The 20,346-nt window shown below is 36.2% G+C and overlaps 1 protein-coding gene across 1 annotated transcript in view; it reads left to right on the top strand.

The window, feature by feature from the left end:
• CTNNAL1 (catenin alpha like 1) overlaps positions 1 to 20,346 on the top strand; it is a 58,203-nt gene that overhangs the window by 29,774 nt on the left and 8,083 nt on the right. The window contains exons 6-12 of the mRNA XM_040549360.1: positions 192 to 362; positions 1,392 to 1,592; positions 4,369 to 4,455; positions 8,283 to 8,441; positions 10,444 to 10,536; positions 10,846 to 10,996; positions 17,653 to 17,690. Coding sequence (XP_040405294.1) covers positions 192 to 362; positions 1,392 to 1,592; positions 4,369 to 4,455; positions 8,283 to 8,441; positions 10,444 to 10,536; positions 10,846 to 10,996; positions 17,653 to 17,690 — 900 coding nt within the window. The remainder of the gene's footprint in view (positions 1 to 191; positions 363 to 1,391; positions 1,593 to 4,368; positions 4,456 to 8,282; positions 8,442 to 10,443; positions 10,537 to 10,845; positions 10,997 to 17,652; positions 17,691 to 20,346) is intronic.

Raw genomic sequence — 20,346 nt, forward strand, 5'->3', positions numbered from 1 at the left:
TACTCAAAGGTATAAGAGTAAAAAACGTGTAGAGAAATATCTTTATATTCTGAATAATTCTATGAATTCTGCTTAACACGATAGCACTTTAACAGAAGGAATTTGTTGTATTCTAAGACATTCTTTAGACTTGTCTTAGCAGGAAGCATTCATTTTGCTACTCTTTCATATAACTTTGTTTTCTTTAAAAGACTTGTCTTAGGCATCCAGACTGTGAATCTGCTCGTATAAACAAAGATGGTGTTTTTCATCGGATGAGACTAGCTTTGGAACAGGTAATAGAAATTGTAACTGACTCTAGAGCAAATGGCGAAAATGAAATGGCACCCATCAGTATATATTCTGGCATCAAAGAATTCAAGGTAAGAATAGAAAGAGTATTGTTTTATACAGCTTAAAAAATTACCCCAAAACCAGAATCTTGATTTTTTTTCTTTATTTCATTTTGTTTTTAGTTATAAATGGTGGAGTTACATCTTTTTAGCAATGTAATTTAAATAAGTGTCTCAAAATGTAAGAGAACCTGACAAAAGGTGATGATAAGTTCACTGATGTGGCCAAAATATACCTTTCGATATTTTCCATTTCCTCCTGGGTCAGAATACATTCAAAACTCTAATGTTTTTGGTTGTTTTCTTTTCTTTTTTTTTTTTTTTGAGGTGATGCTTTTAATGTTGAATAAACCTAAGTATCAGGATATCAGAACTTCATTAAAATTGTTGTTGTTGAAGAATCTTTTCTTCATAATTGGTAACATTTTGAAAACTATGCCCACAGATACTCATCCAAATATTTAGAAGAGCATACTGTCATTCAAAGGAAATGTTATGAATTGAAATTGTATCTTGTAGTTCAGTGTATTTTTCCTGATAAAGGCTCATCTAAATTTCATATTCAGTTAAGAAGAGTTAATGAACAACTGTGTCTTATTTCTTCAGGGTCTATAAAGTACTTTGTTTATTTTTTTTTCCCTCCCCTCTTTAGAATTTGGTTGGAATTTTTGAGACGTACTCTCAAAGTATTCAATATACTATATGTAAATATTTAGAAAAATACTCAAAATTGATGATATGGGTGTGGAAAATCTTGTAAAGATCAAACAAACTGAATACACAACTAGTTTCTGAAACTTGCTGAACTGAGAAGCATCTTATTGACTGCAGGACAACAATGCTGTTAGATCTGATGAGTGGTCAGGAATTTTGTTTAAAAACAAACAAAATACCCACCCTAAACTGGAGGTCTGATACAAGAAAGTTATTGGATTATTTTGAAAATACGTGAATACTAAAAAGCACTGAGAAGAAAAATAAAATGTAAATTGATGCATCTGCTTTTCCATCACAACAGTATAACCACATAAATTCTCAAGAATTTTTTTTTTTTTTCAGAATAAGGTGGAGGGTCTTCGTGAGAATCTGTATTTTCTCTCAAAAGAGAACCTTTCAACAATGCTGGAGGTTATCTTGGAACATACGGAGGACTTCACGGATTCCGCCTATACCAGTCATGAGCACAGAGAACACATTTTGGAGCTGTCTAAGCAGGCTAAAATGGAACTAGAGCAGCTGGTTTCAGTATGGATGCAAGCTGTAAGAGCTTTTTAGCAAAGTAAATCTTTTCACCTCTACTTTTAAAAGAACTTTTTAATGCTATGCTTCCTCTGGTTTAGGAAGAGAGGATTGATTGCATCCTTCAGAGTAAGTTAGCTAATCAAGGAAGTCAGAGTTTGTTCTATGCTTCTGCAAGTTCAATACTGTCTTCCCTCTGCCCTAGTGATATTGCTTTACTGATTCATTAACACCTAAATTAGGCTACCCTGATGATAGCCTAATTTTCATGAAGCTGTGAGTGGAAACAAGAAGGCTAATAGAAATGTCAATGCACAGTCTTAAACAACTAAGTCTTTTGATGAGGTTCTTCAGAGACTTCAGTTGTCTTAATCCCACGAAAATGACCACCGTTTGTATTTCTGTTCTTCAACAGAATATTGGAAATACTTAAACTATTGAAAAGTGAAATATTCTAAAACTTGACTTTTTTCTTTTTTTTTTCTTTTCCTTGTGGAGAGAAGGAGTGAAGAGAGAGAAAAGATGCTATGACTACACGGTATTTTTGTTCATCCTTTTCAAAAAGGTTCAATGATGGTAATTTTGCTTTTTAGAGAAGAAGCACATTAGGCTTCTCTCTGTCATTTGTCATACATTGTTCCTTGAAGATAGTAGAATATACATGCAAAAGGGTGAGGAAAAACAGAGATGGAAAATGCAGTTTCTGTTCCTGGTACTGACTTCCTTTCAATCTTGTTCCTAAGGAAATGTATAGCACAAAATCTTAACAGTCTGAAATATGGCAGATGTGTACTAGTATAGGATACATTTAATACTGAATGTATTAAATTCTTCTACTTCTGAGAAGGCATTTTTCTTCCCTTTCTCCTCTTTGAATCAGATGTAGCCATCAGCTGTTCTTAATGCAGTAGTGCAGTTTGAAGAGCATATAAATCTTTTTGATAATACAGAGTGTTGTTATTAAAAAGAAGACATATCTAGAATGCTTATTGCATAGAATACAATAACTATAAGAAACTAAAACTGTTTAGCTTGGGTAGTTCTAAGCTGTGTTACTGGTGGAAACTCATCACCTCTAGATCATTTACATGCTCCAGTTCAGGTGATAGAAATGAGAGCCTAGTACAAAACTATGCATATATATGGTCCGTGAAAATGTTTGAGTGTGCACATGTGTGCTTATGCATTAAATATTTACATTAATAAATAATCTGGTCTAGCTATAAATGAGGACTCCGCAGTTAAAACAGTATCAGCTCACTGAAGCGGCTTTTCAGTTTTAGCTCAGCAGCTTTGTCAGAGGGGGAATATTTTCTGAGGGGCTTAATGGAATTCACATGGAATTGTTGATAACCAAAATACTTTCATGCCTTGGGATACATGAACTGAGTGATATGTAGAGCTCTTAGAGTGCCCAATTATCTCCATTTTCACTCATCGTACTTCCTTTCAGTAGGCAGAGTAACCGTGAGTCTTCAGTGAAGAGTGGATTTTAAAGCAGAAGTGTCTTGTAATGTAGATCAATTTTAAATTATAGACTGGCATCACTGGCCTGCTTGTTTGTGTTCTTCTGTGTGAACGCAAACTGGCTGGAACGCACCAGAGAATCTAATGCTATTGATCGAATGTTAAATGTTTCTGAAATCCTTGCTGTATATGTTTGAGCTTGTAAAATTGGAAGATAGTGTCCTGGTTTAGGTTTTCCTGTAAGCTTATTTGGACTGGAAAATTCTTTTAGTTGTGTTTATTGAAAAGAAAAAAAAAAAAGTTGCACATAAAAGGAGCTAAATTGTGCACATTAAATAAATACATAAAAGAATAAAAAAGGACACTATAGTGAATATAAAATATTATGATCCTTGAGTTAAAAAATGATTTTGTGATGTTACTTTTCTTTAAGTAATTTTGGTAACATTGCATTATATTTAAGGGGCAGGTAGCTTTGAGACTTGGAACAGATAAGAATACCTGAAGAAATGATGATAGTAGCTTGGGGGGATTTTTTTTCCTTTAAAATAAGTGAGAGTGTGTATGTCTTTATCTACATACATTTTGTGTTTGTGTTTATGTAAATTATACTCTGAGGGGCTAGTGGCTTTGCAGCTGTGCCCTTGTTAAAGGTCCCACCTTGGATAATTGTTTCCAATATCTTATGGATGTGGATGCAAACTCACTGCTACTTGACTCTTTTCCCACTGTATGTGTTTTGACATTTGTTTTGTTCCACAGATGGGTATTTTTTTGCAGAAGTTGGAGCTCTGTCTTGAAGCTAACTCAACAAAAAGTAGCTACCATAGTTGTTTAAATTAGACAATGAGTTAAAGTCTTACAAGGATGCTGCCTTTTTTAATTCAATATAAAACATTTAATATAACTTTTTAGGTCATACTTTATTTACAAAAGGTGTTTGTTGATATTAAATAGGAAAAAAAAAAAAAAAGGTTACTTTTCTGTCTAAACATCCTAAAGTAGATTTTTGGAAGCTCTAAATCTTAATGGAACGCTTTTGCTGAAAAGAGGTCAGTAAGATTCAGAAATAAATTTCTGTTGAACTAAAACAGTCAATTAGCTTTCATCATGATTAATTTTAGATTTGATTTAGTGATAAATAACTCTATAAAGGAATTCTTCAAGTAAAATGTACACGGGATATGCATATGAAAACATTACATCTAGAACTAAATAACTGTCTTCTAAGGAAACTTGAAGTAATGTGTGAAGGTGGGATTTGCTGTGTGGGGTTTTTTGTGTGTGTGTGCACGTAATTTATTGTCTGCTTTCTTTCTTTGGCTTGTAGCAAAACCAGAAGACCAAGGATCTTATGGAAGACTTGGAAGTAGCCATTTTAAAAACATGCCAGTGCATGAATGAACTTAAAAGAGAGGTAAGTTCAGTTTAAACAAACAAAAACTGAAAAAACTGAAGAAAACCTTGCATTTTTTACTTTTCAGATACAAAGTTGTAAAATAGGATCCTGGACCTGAAAACACTAGTATCTATTTATAGATAAGAGTAGCCAAATCAGAATTACGTAAGTGAGCTAGTATGCAATCACCTTCTCTTTCATTTCTTATAACTGATTAGAAATCTGTTGATTTGCTGACTCTGACAAGAATCAAATAAAAATGTGTTTGGTAGAAAGTACCATGTATGTAATTGTTACTTTGAATGTAACAGCTAAATTCTGCTTGCATATGCATGCAACTCTGTTTTTAATGCTTTTTCTTGTTAGTATATGCTTAAATGAATAACTTACATTAGTTGTTCATTTGTATATGACCTCCTCTATTGAATTCTAAAGCAGAAGTGTGTTATGACTATGCATTATACTGAGGTATTTTTCTGGATAGTTGGCAGCTGTGTATGTGCTCGTTGTAATTGTTCTTTTCCTAAATGCAAGCATGCCAAATGTCACCAATCCTTACATACAATATGAGATAGCTGCCTCATTTAGCACATGGGATGGATTGTGCTTATTGATCAGGGCCCTACCTTCCCCCCCCACCTCCCTTTCACTTTATGGATAGCATTGGCGTCTTGTCTGTTCCACAGACTTGAGCTAAATAAAGAATTACCGGCAGCTGGCAGCTTCTGAAATGTTTGAAAAGCATTCAAATATCTTTTAAAGTCCTCCCTATTATTATTCCATTAAACAGATGGCAAAACGAATGTTAAGGACAGTGATGGTTTCTATACAAGCCTACAGAACAGTACAAAGATGTTACAGAGACTCAGTGAACTTGCTCAGACTGTGCTCCGAGCTGCTTTAAATGCAAATACTTGGCTAACAAACCACTTTCATCTAGTTTGTTACCTGTCACATACTAACTTTGTGTACTCAAAAATCATGCTGTATATTTTTTAATAGAGGCAAAATGAGAAATTTGAACCTGTGGATTATAATAATTCCTACAGCTGCCCTGAAGGTTTGAACTGTGTTTCAAATCTATTTCAGGTACTGTTAAGCTCTTCGCACTTCTGCTGCTAGGCAGTGTGTTGGGCCCCCAGGAAACGGAGTATACATAATCTGTGCTCTTTGACTAATATTTTTTGCTTTGGTCATTGTTATGTAGTAAATCAGTAGCAGAGCTTTTCCAGAGTGACATTCCCCTGTAAGACTGTCCTTTTTGGGTGACATCATTCCTGTGTACTGAATGAGAAGGAAGGATTCCCAGTCAAAATAATATGAAAGTATGTAATTACAGAGACCATAAAGCTAAAGGAGTTGTCATATAGTATGTAGAAAAAATTACAAATATTGTGGATTTTTTTTTAGCTCCATAAATGTAGATGTTACCATACTATCCTGCCCACAGACTTCTATTTGTGAAAACATCATGCGACAAATACTACATACTCATTACACTTATGCTAAAGAACTTTTTCAGGTGACAATAAAAGAAAATTACCTTCTGTAAGCTAGCTAACAGAGGTGGCATAAAATATAAAATAGTGGGTTACCTATGCCCTGTGATTTAGTCCCATATTATGCAAGTGAAAGTGTATGAAGCTATTCTAGAAATTCTGGAACAATCTGAGTGGGTTTGAATTTTTAAACTAACAACCCTTAGTTTTGTATGCCTTGATTTTGTGACCTGTAAAGTACTAAAGCTTTCTTAGTTAAAATGTGCAAGATTAATGCTAATCAGTAGAAACAAATTTAGAGTATTATGTCATTTATCTTGTTCCCTATGCAGTGATTGGATTTGTATCTGATCCCAGAGTAGCCAGAGTGTTTGATTGAGGACTGTCCTGCCAGTCTTTGACTTCTGGTGCCACAGTGTATCAGTCAGTAAACAGGCTCTCTGTTGATGAAATTAAATACTGTGACACTAATTAAAATGTTCTAATAGCCTGGGTTGCTGAGAACACAATACAACCTTGTTATAATAGCATTTCCCCATCTCTTGTCACTTTATGAAAGAAACTAGAGGTACATTCCTTCCCTGAGATCATTTTCCTGCTTAATGCTCTGAGACAGCATTAATATAAGTAAATTTCTTTTTTAGATCATGGTGAAAAGAATCTTTAATGAAATGGTAATCACAGTGTAGTCTATATATAAATGAGAATTGCCAGCTCCTACTTCAACGTTATAAGTTGCAGATATCCTTTCTTCAGAGCTGACTTCATTTCTGAGATTAGTAGTTTATGCTAATTTTTAATGGCATGGAAGCAACTCCATATAAAAAGTTCATAATACGTTGTCATGGCATTATTTCTTTCTGTTAAAAAGTAGTAGAAGGTTTTAAGGAAGCAATTCAGGTTTCTTGCACTAAATTAAAAAAAAAAAAAAAAAAAGAAAAAAAAGAGAGAATCAAACATAACCTCTTAATTTTGGACTGCATAGGAAGTACTCAGGGGAGACCTTATCGCACTCTACAATTACCTTAAAGGAGGCTATAGTGAGGTGAGGACTGGTCTCTTCTCTCAAGCACCAAGTGGTAAGACAAGAGGAAATGGCCTTAAGTCGTGCCAGGGGAGGTTTAGGTTGGATGTTAGGAGAAATTTCTTCACTGGAAGGGTTGTAAAGTATTGGAACAGACTGCCCGGAGAAGAAGTTGAGTCACCATCCCTGGAGATCTTCAAAAACCTTGTAGATGTAGAGCTTAAGGACATGGTTTAATGGTGGACTTGGCAGTGCCATGTTAAGGATTGGACTACATGATCTTAGAGGTCTTTTCTAACCTAAATGACTCTATGACGCTGCATAGTACTACGTAGGGGAAGGGAGGAAAACAGGTAGAGTCCAAAGGAGAAAAAAAATACATATAATTCAAGAAAACATTCTATTCTATCCACAGCCAAGGCTCACCAGCATCACATTATCAAGGTCTTTGTATTCATAAGAACTTGAAAAATAACCTTCTGGAACAGCCAAGTGTGTTGTATATTCAATGCAATCCAGTAAAGTGAACATTACAAGACTCAGCAGTCAAAAGAATGCTCTGCTATTTCTAAAACAGGATGCTGCGTTTGTTTTACTCATGTTTTTAAAATGGGGCTGGTTACAGGGAATAGGTAAAGCCAGTATGCCTAGTCACTAGAACTAGCAGCAGCTGTTGCTGATAGCTCTTGTCAAGCAGAGTTCTCAACAACACAGTTTGAGCAGATCCATGGGTCTGAAAGTGTCTGGATTTAAGGATGCATTTCAAGGGGGAGCTCCTTGAAGAAAAGGAGTTTTTTACTTTTCTAAAGCTGTGTCACAAGCCAATGGATTATTTTCAAGCCTTTTTTTTTTTTTTTCTCATCACTGGCAATTTATTGATGGAAGCTTAATTTCTAATGTATTATAAATTCAGATGCTGTAGCTTTGTTCTGGTTCTGTTAATGTGTGTTCTTCATGAGGAGTGGTCACTGTGCCATGCTTATGCTGAACTTGGTGCCCCACGAATTCAGGCACCTGTTTTTTTCCAGCTGTAACATCATCAGAAAGCAGCTGTGTGATAATCTCATGTCCTGATTCTACCCAGCTGCTCTTTTGTTCTTCTTCATGTTTGGTTGGGTTGTTTTTGAGTGCAGTGGATTATATATCTTTGTACTTTGAATAATAATTGAAGAATTAAAGCACCAGGCTGTCTATGAGCTTTCATAGCAGTAAATTTTTTGCTTCTTGAAAAAATCGCTTGATCTTTAAGTTGATTCAGTTTGATACTGGGTGCATTTCTTTCCTTCCAAGGTTTTTCTCTCCTTTTTTTAATGCTATTCAAGGTCCACGGTGCAGCAACATCTTTGGCAGCAGATCTTCTAAAATACCATACAGATCATATGCTTCTCAAAACATTAAAAATAACAGGAGTAGAAGGAAATCTAGAAGCTGTAGCAGAATATACTTGCAAGCTATCAGAGCAGAAAGAACAACTTGTTGAGGTGAGTTCACGGTTGCTTTGATTTTATAAGACACACAGCAAATGAGTGGCTGGATTTGTCTTAATCTATTTTTTAGGAAGGCTATGGTTTGTTTTTTTGTTTATTATTATTACTATTTTTTTTCCTAGCATACTGTTGAATTTTGTGGTGTTCTTGGTATGGTCTGAGCCAGCTGTATAATTGTGGAATATGGCTGTTTAGAAGGGGAGTGTACATTTTACAGTCTTACCAATTCTCCTCCTGGGTCAGGTCTGCGGTTAAATTCATTGTTTGACTTGTTCTTATCTGTATGTATCTTTTGGGGCTAAAGGATTCATAAAAAAGTAGGCTTCTAGATCCAAGTAGAGATTATAGCCTTTTCTTCAAGCAGTGGCTATCCAGCAACAGCTGAACCCAAAGACTTATTTTAAGAATGCTGAGAACCTAAGGTTAAGTTCCTCAGTCCAATGAACTTCACTGTTTTGAAGATTTTTTTTGTCAGTCAGAGGATCACAGAAGATCTTGTCTTTTTTGTGAAAAGCAATGTTTATATACTGCAGGTTCTATTGCATCCACAGTTTTGTATGTCAGTACTCATACATGTGAACAACAGAGTAAGGCCTATTTTTGTTGTTGTTGTTCCTTTCTAAGGTGATGAAGATTGCCTTTCTGCCTGCCATATTTGTGATGTGTGGTGTTAAGTAGATGTATTGAGTTGCATGAAGAAGCAAGTGGTTTGAAAGCAAGGCTTGCTAAGATAGTGTTGGAGCACTGAGATAGACAGACTGAGGAAGACTTGAGCTTCTTGTGCCAGGAATATTTAGGACTGTTTCTGGAATTTTAGCATTTATGCACTTCTTAGTGTGCTGAATTTGTCGGAGGACAGATTGTAGTATCTATTTAAATTGAACTTCCCAATTCCCTTATCTTTCTCCATAGTAAGTCAGAAAACCTTTCAAATAATTCCAACTATTTAAAAATAAAATAAGAGTGTGCATACATGGTTTTGCTTCACTTCTACAAATTCTGTCACATGCTATGGTCTTAAGGTGGAGCAGAAGTAACTGCACCAGCAGGAGATACAAAAAGATATGTATCATTTTGATCTGGAACATGGCGACACTGGTAGCTATACTTATGCGACATCTAGTACTCAATTTCTAAAAATTTCTGATTTAATATGGGGCTTGAGAATTCATCCCAGTATAGTGACTATGCAGAAGCAACATGCTTGAACTTCAGGGACTAACAAATCAACTCTGGTCATTTTTAATTTCAGCTTTAATGTCCCCTTCTTCTATGACTTCTATTAGTGTTCCTAGTGTCTTCTATTAGTGTTCTTCTTTTAGTGAGACACTGATTTTTTTCCAGGCATTATTGTGAGGTAAAATAGTATTTGTAGCTAGGCCTTAGAGCATTTCTGGTAATGGACAAGGTGTAGTTAGTTTAGTATGTGCTATATCTGTCTTATAAATTCTTCTTTTGATCTGAAATCTTCAGTGTTCATCCTCAGCCCAAAGTTCACTCTTAATCTTACTACAAAAAGATAGGTGGCTACCTTTTGCCTACTGTGGAAGTAAACAATATTTCTTCCCTACGTGAATATGGCACTGTTTTGCTCAAATTCAGTCCTCTGGATGATAAAAGCCTTAAATTTTCCACATAGTTGATGATCGTTGAATAAGCCTGTTTTGGTGATGTCATTTATGCTACAAAATGTCTCCAGGTTCTGTAGATGTCTGATTACTTTTAGATTTATTAAGTCATAGGTATATTTATGTGTGAAATTGTTGTTGGAATGATTTTTTTAAAGAATTTTCTTTCTCCTGGTGATTTTTCTGCACCTTTCAAGCCAGGATTTTTTTTCTTTATTGTAAATGCTCCCTGAGAAACACCAAGTTCTGCAGCCCCCAGTAAGTTTCTGACAGGACTGTCAGTAATTTTGTGTGTGTGCGCCTTTTATCGTTACTAATGAAACCATATTTTTACCACTCTTTTCTCTTTAAAATATATATATATTTAGATGTGTCGCTTGTTGAGGCATGTTTCTGGAACAGAGCCCCTTGAGATTACATGCATACATGCAGAAGATACCTTTCAGGTCACTGGCCCACAGGTATGCTTAGCTTTTATCTGGCCACTTCAACTGGACATAAATAAAAATTACTTGCATGAATTCTTTGGAGATGTCACGTTAAACTGTTCAAAGCAGCTCTGAGAAAGAGTTACAATTCAGTGTTGGGTATTGGCTAAAATAACGCACAAAGAAGATCATCAAACCTGCAAGTGTCAGATGAATACACTATAAACATAAAATAGTAACGGTTTAAATTTTGTGGTTTGCCTGTGGAGGCATTTGTGAATTCATGTGCAACACTGTTTACCAGGATGTCTTCCAATAACAAATATTTTGTTCTCTGTCCAGATAATTTCTGCTGTAGAAACATTGGCATTGCATCCATCTAGCAAGATTGCAAAAGAAAATCTGGAGGTGTTCTGTGAGGCCTGGGAGTCTCAGCTGAGTGACATGTCTATGCTGTTGAGAGAAATCAATGATGTGTTTGAAGGAAGAAGAGGTAAGAATGCTATGTACAAATAGAAAAATTAAGTTTCCAAAACAAATGAAGTCTAAGAATTTTAGCTGTGACTTAAGAAATATTGCTTTCTTAAGACAAGAGCACAATACACTGTCCCATATCCCATACAGCAATGTGAAATCTGGTTGGTAATATACAAATATCTTCTTCACTTTGTAGAGATGTCGAATTAGGGTAAATGTCGAATTAGGGTATGTTTTTCAAGGAAGAACATAGCCAGAAATTTAAAGGCCTTGTTTGTGTAAAATTAAGAATGTTTAACTTCCTGCATGGTGATTACTTTCAGCAAAATTGAATGGAACTTTTCAAAGTACTCAAAAGTATTCGACACCACTCTTTGCCAGTGGTGCCCAAATGTTAGTGATTTAAGGCTTTCATCCTACCTTTTGATTTGAATAGGACATGTTAATTCATGACAATCAAGGCATAACTTAATTGTGTGGCATGTTTAATTCATTTCCTATATTTCTGGATAATATATATACAAATACATTCTGTACTGTCAGCTTGCATTTTTGCATTGTATTTACTTCATAATGTAGTGAATGTAGTTATTTGATTTTTAAACTGCTGTCCTTTCTCCTGGATGGAATCTCTGATGACTCTGCACAATCTTGGGATATTTTCTTTGGTTGGTAAGTTTATTGGTATTTGTACAACATGTAGAAGAGAACGTTGGAATCTTACGAGACAGATCTGTGTTTACTTTTAGCATAGGTTATCTTAAAAAAAAAACAAAACACAAAAACACTTATTTTTCATTTTTATTTAACGTAATTTTTTTTCAGATTGTGTTTATTGTAGCCTGATGTTATACTTCTTGCAGCTGTGTGTTTGTTTCAGTCTTCAAAGTATAATTGCATACACATAGAATGTAATATATAATAATACTGAATGTCTTGTATTTCTAAGAATATTGCTCAGGTTAAAAAGTTCAGATTTAATTAAATACAGGGACTTCAATTTTTTGTACCTAAGATACAGAAAAAAGTAACTCCTTATTCAGGTTAGATGACACTTTATCAATGATATAGTACTTCATCTTGCTATTAACATGAGACTTTTCTTCATTATTAGAGTTTAATTTGGAAGTTTAATTTTCTATATTTGATTGAGTTTTCATGCAAGTACTTCTTTTCTGCCAATTTGTTGTGAGGACAGTAAACAAGCAACCACAGGGCAGTGATATCTTAAATTGTTGCTGCTGGTTGCTAGGTGGAAATGTGCATTGGCCTGAAGACTTGTGAAAGGAAAACATATAGTGAAATTCTGAATGGGTTTGCAATAATTGTGGGTAGCACACTTTATTAGGAATGTGAGAAATATGTGATTGTTATCTTACTTGTTCTTCCACCTTAGTCTGGAATGCTATATGAAGATGTGTAGCAATCTATTAGATCAGAGATCCTACTTATGGGCCTTTTAACTTTCAGCGTCTTTTTTCTTTTGTTTTGAGAGCCAAGGACGTATTAACTTTCTCTAAACATAGCATTAAATTTTATATAATACAATTAAAAACACAGGATTGCTCTAATAGCAATAAATTTGAAATTTGCAGGGCTGATTATGCAGTTGATTTTTTTCATATTCATGCAATGGTCTAGCAGAGTTGAGTGATAACCTTTCTATATCTGTGTGTGTGTGTCTATACGTATAAATATCGATGTAATTAAAGATATTAGGACAAGAACCATGCAGCCACAGTAAAACATACACTTGGCTCTCAAAACAAATAGTTCTTGAAGTGTTATGGCATATTCCCAGCATCTCCTTTAGTCAGTAACTTTCTCTCCTCTTGTGGATGTTGTCAGCAGATAACAGACGTTTTCCATAAATGGATGTTTTCCAATTTCGTTAAAGCATCATTTCACAAAGCTGCCCCAACTTTGTTGCTTGTAGGAGACAGAAGAAGATGGGTAGGTGTTGCTGAGCATGGCAAAGTGTATAGGGTATGTGGGCCTGAGTGCAGTGAAGACTGTTTTTTTCTGGTTGGCATAGGTAGATGAGTCTGTGTCAGTTAGTGTTTCTTGTTTCCCCAGTCTTCAGCATTAAGTGCTCTGATACCACCTCTGGTAAGATAATGAGCATACCTTGTATACTTTGTATTTCCTTAGGTGCATTGGGTCTTAAAAGATCTTAAAAGATGCTGAAGAAATCTTGTCTCCATTTTGCTTGTTGCATGGCCCAGCCTAGTAAGGGATTTCTTTCTAGTAAGGGATTTCTTTCAGTGAATCTGGATGGTTTCATATTAACTGTCAGTTATCTCCTTGGAATTAATTTTGGTTTCCTATATCCACTGGTTTTCTACAGTTTTCCTCTGTGTTGTGCACAATTTTTTTTCTTTGCTTGTTTTCTGTTGTTGGACTTCAGGGTGACTCTTGAAGAAGAAAAGTCCCACCGAAATTACCCTCACCTCTTTGCTTTCAAAAAATACCCTAGAGTTACCTCACCACTTTCAACATTTTTTCTTCTAGAAAACACTACAGATAACCCAATTAATAAATTAGACTAAAATATTTGTTTGCTAAGAGATTATAAAAGTTTTGTGAATGCCATTCTTGCTCCAAACACAATGGAGTTTCACAATATTTTATAAGATTTTACTTGCTCTTCTTGTAACTCATGCTACTTGTCTTAATGTTGAGGTTGGTAAAAAGTACCTTCATTTTACCCTACAATGTAACAAGTGCTTTATTCCTAGTAGAATTGTGATTGTGTGTTAACAAAAGATAGCATTACAGTAAGAAGGTGTATATATATTTTTTTTCTCCTTCGTTTAAAAACTTGTATTTTTGTACCACTAATGAAAATGTTTGGCTTTGTAAGAGAGTACAGAATACAGCATAAGAGGCAAGAAACTGAATGGTGACTAAATGTGCTGGACACATCTAATAAAATAAGCATTTTTATGATTACGGGAGATTCTCATTGTTTAAACTTTTGTTTTTTTTTTAACAAGCAATCGCATAACTCTTTATCCGGTGTTTCTTTCAGACCAGCAAACTAAGTATTTCTGATAATGAGGTTCAAAATTAGTATGGATAGAGAGCAAAATTTAGGTTGGAAATGAAGCCTTGTTTTTATTCAGTTGAAGTGGAATCGCACCAAAAATGCCTAAACAGAAGTGGGCACATTTTGGGGGTAGGAAGGGGGGAGCACTGCACTTTCAAGTACATTTTGAAAATCTCTCTATGCTGTGCAGAACTGTCAAGTAAGGTAGAGCTGGAACTTCTTCGTTAATCCTAAAACCTCATATAATCCAACGGTGAGGAGACCCGTTCTGCGTAGTGTTAGCCTTACCTAGTCTGAACTAAGGTCAGCCTGTGTGATGGGCACCTCTACAGGGAGGATCACAAAAAACGGGTGATTTGGCTCAGCCAGTGGAGGTGATCGTTTTCTCTCCAATGACCATGCAGAAAGCTGGCAATACCTAGTTCAGGCTAGATACTTAAATCTCAGGTTCTTGCTCTTTGAGGTGAATCACCTAAAGAAAGCATCCAATCTGTTGGGTATCAGCCAGTGTTCCAGTCAGTTTTTCCCACTTTTAAATTTTGGTTTCAACGTGTTGAAAAAAGAATACAAACAATCCCCTGATTGTTTCCTTGTAACCTGGCCGTAAGTGTGAGAATGATTTATGAGATAACTTCCTTTTCTGCCCTCCTTTCGTTTTGCTCACTTGATTTGAGAGGAGTGATGACTGTTAGGATTCAGGAAGGCCATAGTTGATGAATAGGGGATACAGATCCTAATTTTAGAATTTAGAAATTAGAGTTCTAAGAATAGACAGGTGAAGTAGGGACGTAGCTATCCTATTCACAGGTAAGACATGAGGTCAAAAGCAATATTTAGAAGTTAAAATTTCAAAAATGTGGAAGGAAAAACATGGGCTAGAACTACTAGAAACACAAGAACACTAGAAAGTGGAAGATTGCAATGTAAGGAGGTTGAAATAAAATTATTTAAAAAAAAAAAAAAAAAAGAAAACTACATTACAGAAAGCCCATTAGGGAAAACAAAGACAGACTGGAATAAGTGAAAGGAAGATCATAATATAGCAGAAAGCCATTTAGTATTTTAGCCTAGATCTGACTTCCAAAATATGAAAATTAAATGCCTGAAAAAAACGTATTCTGTTAATGAAATCAAATATAAATTCTGTGCTTATACTGTTGTAGATGTATTTTCTGATGAAGGAGGATTATCTCTGGCTTGAGTTATCTGTGCTTCTGAAAGGAATGATGTCTGTGGGTCCACTCAGAGTGGGGGTGGGTTTTAATTAACATTCCAAGAAATAGGCAGATCCTTCCTCTTTCTGAATATGGTAAGTAATTCAAACTTCCAAAGCCAAATAATGGGAATTGGTAGATGAGCAAAAGTATTTTTTTTAATTATTTGTTGTGGTTTAGCCCGGCTGGCAGCCAAACACCACACAGCTGTTCGCTCACCCTCCCCCCTCCCTCTCCCGGATGGGGGAGAGAAACGGGAAAGTGAAGTCTGTGAGTTGAGATAAAGACAGTTTATTAAGACAAGGAAAAGAATAACAATAATAATAATAATAATAATAGTATTAATAGTAATAATGTGTACGAAATAAGTGATGCACAATGCAATTGCTCACCACCCGTTGACCGATGCCCAGCCTATCCCCGAGCAGCCGGCCCCCCCCTCCACCCCGGCTAGCTACCCCTATATATTGTTCAGCATGACGTCAGATGGTATGGAATACCCCTTTGGCCAGTTTGGGTCAGCTGTCCTGGGTCTGTCCCCTCCCAGCTCCTTCTGCATCCCTAGCCTGCTCGCTAGCAGGACAGAGAGAGGCTGAAAAGTCCTTGGCTTGGTGTAAGCACTGCTCTACAACAATTAAAACATCAGCATGTTATCAGCGCTCTTCTCATTCTAATCCAAAACATAGCACCCTGCCAGCTACTAGGAGGAAAATTAACTCTGTCCTAACTGAAACCAGGACATTATTATATCTGTTTCGTACTACTATCAATTCAGTTGGCATAATTCTGAACGCTCACCTCTTTTGCGTTTATGTCTTCTCAATACGTATTTCTTTTCCATCTATGTCAAAGCTTTCAGGGCTTTTGAACTCTTTTTCATTTTAACAGGGTGCAACATGTTTTTACATAATGTTAAGGAGATATTTTATGTTACAGCATTTAGCTTCTGTTCTTGGTACTTCTTACATGATTTCTTGCATCCCGTTTAGCTGATGTTTTGATACAGGGGACGTGGTAAAGTGGTTCGCATAATTTTTGTCAGTCTTTATTTAGAAATCTGGTGTGCTTGGATGCGTGTGTAGGCAACTAATATCTAAATAACTCTGCATTCTTAGAAAAATAGTTAGGCAACTTATGCCCTGATAGTTTACCCTTTTGTAAAACTGGCTAGAGAAGACAGAGGTGATCGCAGAAAAGAAGAATTCAATTTCCCATACTTATCAAGTGGGTTGTGGGATACTTGTCAATTTGCTGAAATTTGTTTTTTAAAAGTCCGTTGCCTAAACATGGAGCTCATGATCTTTCTGTGGTGCCAGGAGATAAAGACCATCCTTTCAAAAAATCATAAATGTATAACAGAGTTGTCCTCTGAGCACTCAAAGTGGAATTTCTTTAGGAGCTGATACAAGAGGAGGAAATAACAATGATAGGGTTTTTTTGTTGCTTGCTTATTGGTTGTCCAGGTGCATTATCTCCTTGCAAACATGTTACCGATATCCGTTATCTCAGCCCTTTGTTTCTTCAGGACACACCTATTTTTCACTAACTCTGAGGATTTTATTTATTTACTTATTTTTATTTAGCAGACTTTCCTCTCCTGAATCTGTTGTAATAAATGTAAGTCTTTATTGATATTTACATTGTCTGGTAACTGGAGCTCTAATAGTAGGCTATTAGCCCTGTCTTTGTTTCTACCTGCCAATAAATTCTTCTTATCCACTTTCAGTTAATACCTGAAAAGTTGTTTTTTTTTTTTTTTTTTTCCCAATTTGTTTTGCTTGGACTTGGAATAACTGAGAGTCCTGGAGGTATAAGAAATAATTTAGTAAGTGTGCAAAATGGTACAGAACTTTTTTTCTTCATAAAATACAGAGCACATGGGATACATATAGTACGGTACAACATAGGGGTTTTATTGTTGTTACTTTAAAAAAAAAAAAAAAAAAAAAAAAAAAAACAACAACTCCATAGCTTTCTTATATCTTTCTCGCTATTGACTTTGCCTACTCCAAATTTTATACCATCCAAGGCCAAGAAAAGCCTTACATGTAACTACCACAGTATGTTCTGTATTTGGCAACAACATGAGTGCATGTAGTGGATAGCTACTAGTCACTGGAGAGAGTTTCTTACGTGGGACTGCACGCTGGGGACTAGAAATCTTAAGGAGTAAAGCTGTTCAGATACTTAGGTGCCAGTTACTGAGAGCTAAAATCTAAACAGAAGTTCTTAGCTTGTCTCTCTCTGAAAACACAAGATAGAGTGCTATTCCTCTGCAATATTCAAATTACAGGTAAGTAATTCACTTTTATATGTAGTACTGCAGCTTGAGGAAAGACGAAATAAGGCATGTGGTCTGATGATTAAAATCTGCATACAAATTTTGGTGTAAATGTGTGTTCTTCCTAGGAGAGAAGCGTGTCTACCTGTCACTGCCCAGACCAGGGGTAAGTTGCTCTTGGGACTGTTTTATATACATTATACACTCTGTTAACTAACTGACTTCTTTCCGTATTGCATTTAATGAGGATATAGCAATATCTTCGTAATATAGAATCACAGAATCATCTAGATTGGAAGAGACCACCAAGATCACCTAGTCCAACCTCTGACCTAACACTAACAAGTCCTCCACTAAACCATATCACTAAGCTCTAACATGCATCTTGACTGGATGACTGTCAGTAAAATACCAAACTTTGTACATTTACTAACTGAACAATAAACATACTCAAAACTAGGGTAACTAGTCATGTAATATGTTTTAATAACTAAATTTGTATGTGACCTTTAATTGCTGCTTTTTAATGTGACATTTTGTACCACATACTTGACTCCTATGCTGTGTAATAATAAATGCCTGGTCGCTATTAAAATAGTAAGAATACACTCAACATACTGTAAAATAAGTCTTGGTACTCCTGACTTTTTGTTTTGGTATTGTTCTCTGAATTAACCTATTTTGAAGAAATGGACATGGTTAAACATATCATAGGTTCTTCAAGTAATGGGTTCTCGTTTCCTTATTTGATCTTAAAGGTTTATAATGCAGGAAAAAAAAAAAAAGCAACACCAAATGTCCAGGTTTGGTTGTGAGGTAATTAATACCCTTACCTGAATAATTGATATTACTTTTTCTGAGAGCATTTCTACGTTAGGAAACCACCTAAACCTTGTAATCAGTCATTTAACTTCCTTGTTACGTACTGAATCTTTTCACTGGGAGGAGGAAGGGGAAGAATGATCTCGGAAGTTACAGTAAGCTCTGGGTTGTTTCTTTCTCTCCTTGCTTTCTCTCTTTAACCAGTAGTGTTGAGGAATTTGGGTGTGAAGTAACCACCTATCTCCATGTCTTCTGTTGTGCAATTCTTTGACTTGAAACACAATATTATACTTCTGACCCTTAATGAAAAACGGGTAAGAGAAAAGGTCATCGTTATAAATCCAACCTGCAGATTTAAATAGAATATAATTGTAGGCTGGGTGAGCATGGGTGATGTTGTGGAATTAGATTTACACAACTGTAATGTAGCAACAATTAAGGATTTATTATATACCTTTAGAGCAGATAAAGTTAGATTATGTGATTTTATCAACACTTGTTCAGTATCTAAGTATTAGTTAATTAACACAATGATCTAAAGAAATTTGCTACAATAGGAACAGTGACTTAGTTAAAGATTTGTGAATGGCAAGGTTCTCTTGAGACTTACTTGCAGGGTACTGGGGGGGAGCAGTGTTTCTAAATCCAGTTGCGTGCTTCCAAAATATCTCCCTAGAGTGAATTACTCACCCTTCTCCCTCGTTGGCATTTGTCTACGGATGAGTTTGTTCCTTGAGGAGTCAGCCCTGAGGCGCACTTCTCCTCAGGGTACCCTGAGAGGCATGTCAGCACCGGGGGAAACTGAGGGTGCAGCCTGCTGTGGACCCTGGAGACCTCTAAGAGTTCTTGTTTGGGATCACTGTTTGTAGGATTGCGAGGCCACTGTCATTTGGTCAGTAATTTTCCAGAATTCAGATCGGCCAATTTGTATAGGAATCAGGTTGTGCAGCCCCCCTCCTCTTAATGCTTAGTTGTGCCCCTGTCAGTTAGTCACACTACAGGGCCCCGATGCGATCGGAGGGGAGCCCCGACCATCCGAGGCCTGTATCGTATAAACAACAGGCCTTAAAGGAGTGAGGCAAAAGTCAGGCTTCACCGCGCTCCATAGATAAGACGGATTGTGTCAGGATGACTTCTCCTTTGGTTATGGAGAAGAAAGAGATGAGGCTCAGTATTTATTAGATAAAGTGATTGATTTGTAGTCAAACTCAGGTTCCTTCATTACTGCCCACAAGAGATTTCATGGGAATGAGCTCTGCCTGGGGCCCTGTTGCTACCAAGCTGTCCAGTTCAAGGAGCGATCATTGAGGCCTGCTGTGGCTCACAAGCCTCAGCAAGACTTATGCCAAGAACAGGAGCAGAGCCCACCTGCCACAGGTGAATTTCACAGCTGTGGCACAATATACTGGCACTGGAAAACAGACTGGTTTGGTGACCTGGTAGGGTTTTTGTCCCTGTCAGATTGTTCAGATTTGACTAAGTTACATAGCTTCTGAGCTTCAGCCAACATTTGAAGAAACGTTTTAAGTGATATTCCCACATAGTGGTTTGTATGCCTTTTAAAAATACTTTTTTTTTTTTTTTTCTTCCCAAGATTTAAATAGTTCTACTTTGCTCTCTTCTGGAATTTTGTCTTTTGAATTTTGCAAGGTGCATAGGTTTGGGGGAGCTGGTCTGCTGTCTGTGGCTAATGCCAAAGCTGTCCCTCCACAAAGCCACACTGTTCCTGTAGATCTAATTAGTTTACCTTTTTATTCCACCTTTAATTGCAACAGTGCTGCTTGTTGGTGTGAATGGCATGCTAGACCATGGTGTCCTAGCTGAGCACAGAGCAGTGGTGATGATTCACGTGTGCTTAATGCACAGGTTTATTTTCCTCTGTAGTATTAGATGTCAAATCATGTTTTAAAAGCTGACTGGTGACTGCTCATGTGATTTTTATTTATTTATTTATTTATTACCAATTTTCCTATTCAAATAGTGTGAGTGAACACTAGAAT

The sequence above is a fragment of the Cygnus olor genome, chromosome 2, assembly GCF_009769625.2.
Source record: "Cygnus olor isolate bCygOlo1 chromosome 2, bCygOlo1.pri.v2, whole genome shotgun sequence".
NCBI lineage: Eukaryota > Metazoa > Chordata > Aves > Anseriformes > Anatidae > Cygnus > Cygnus olor.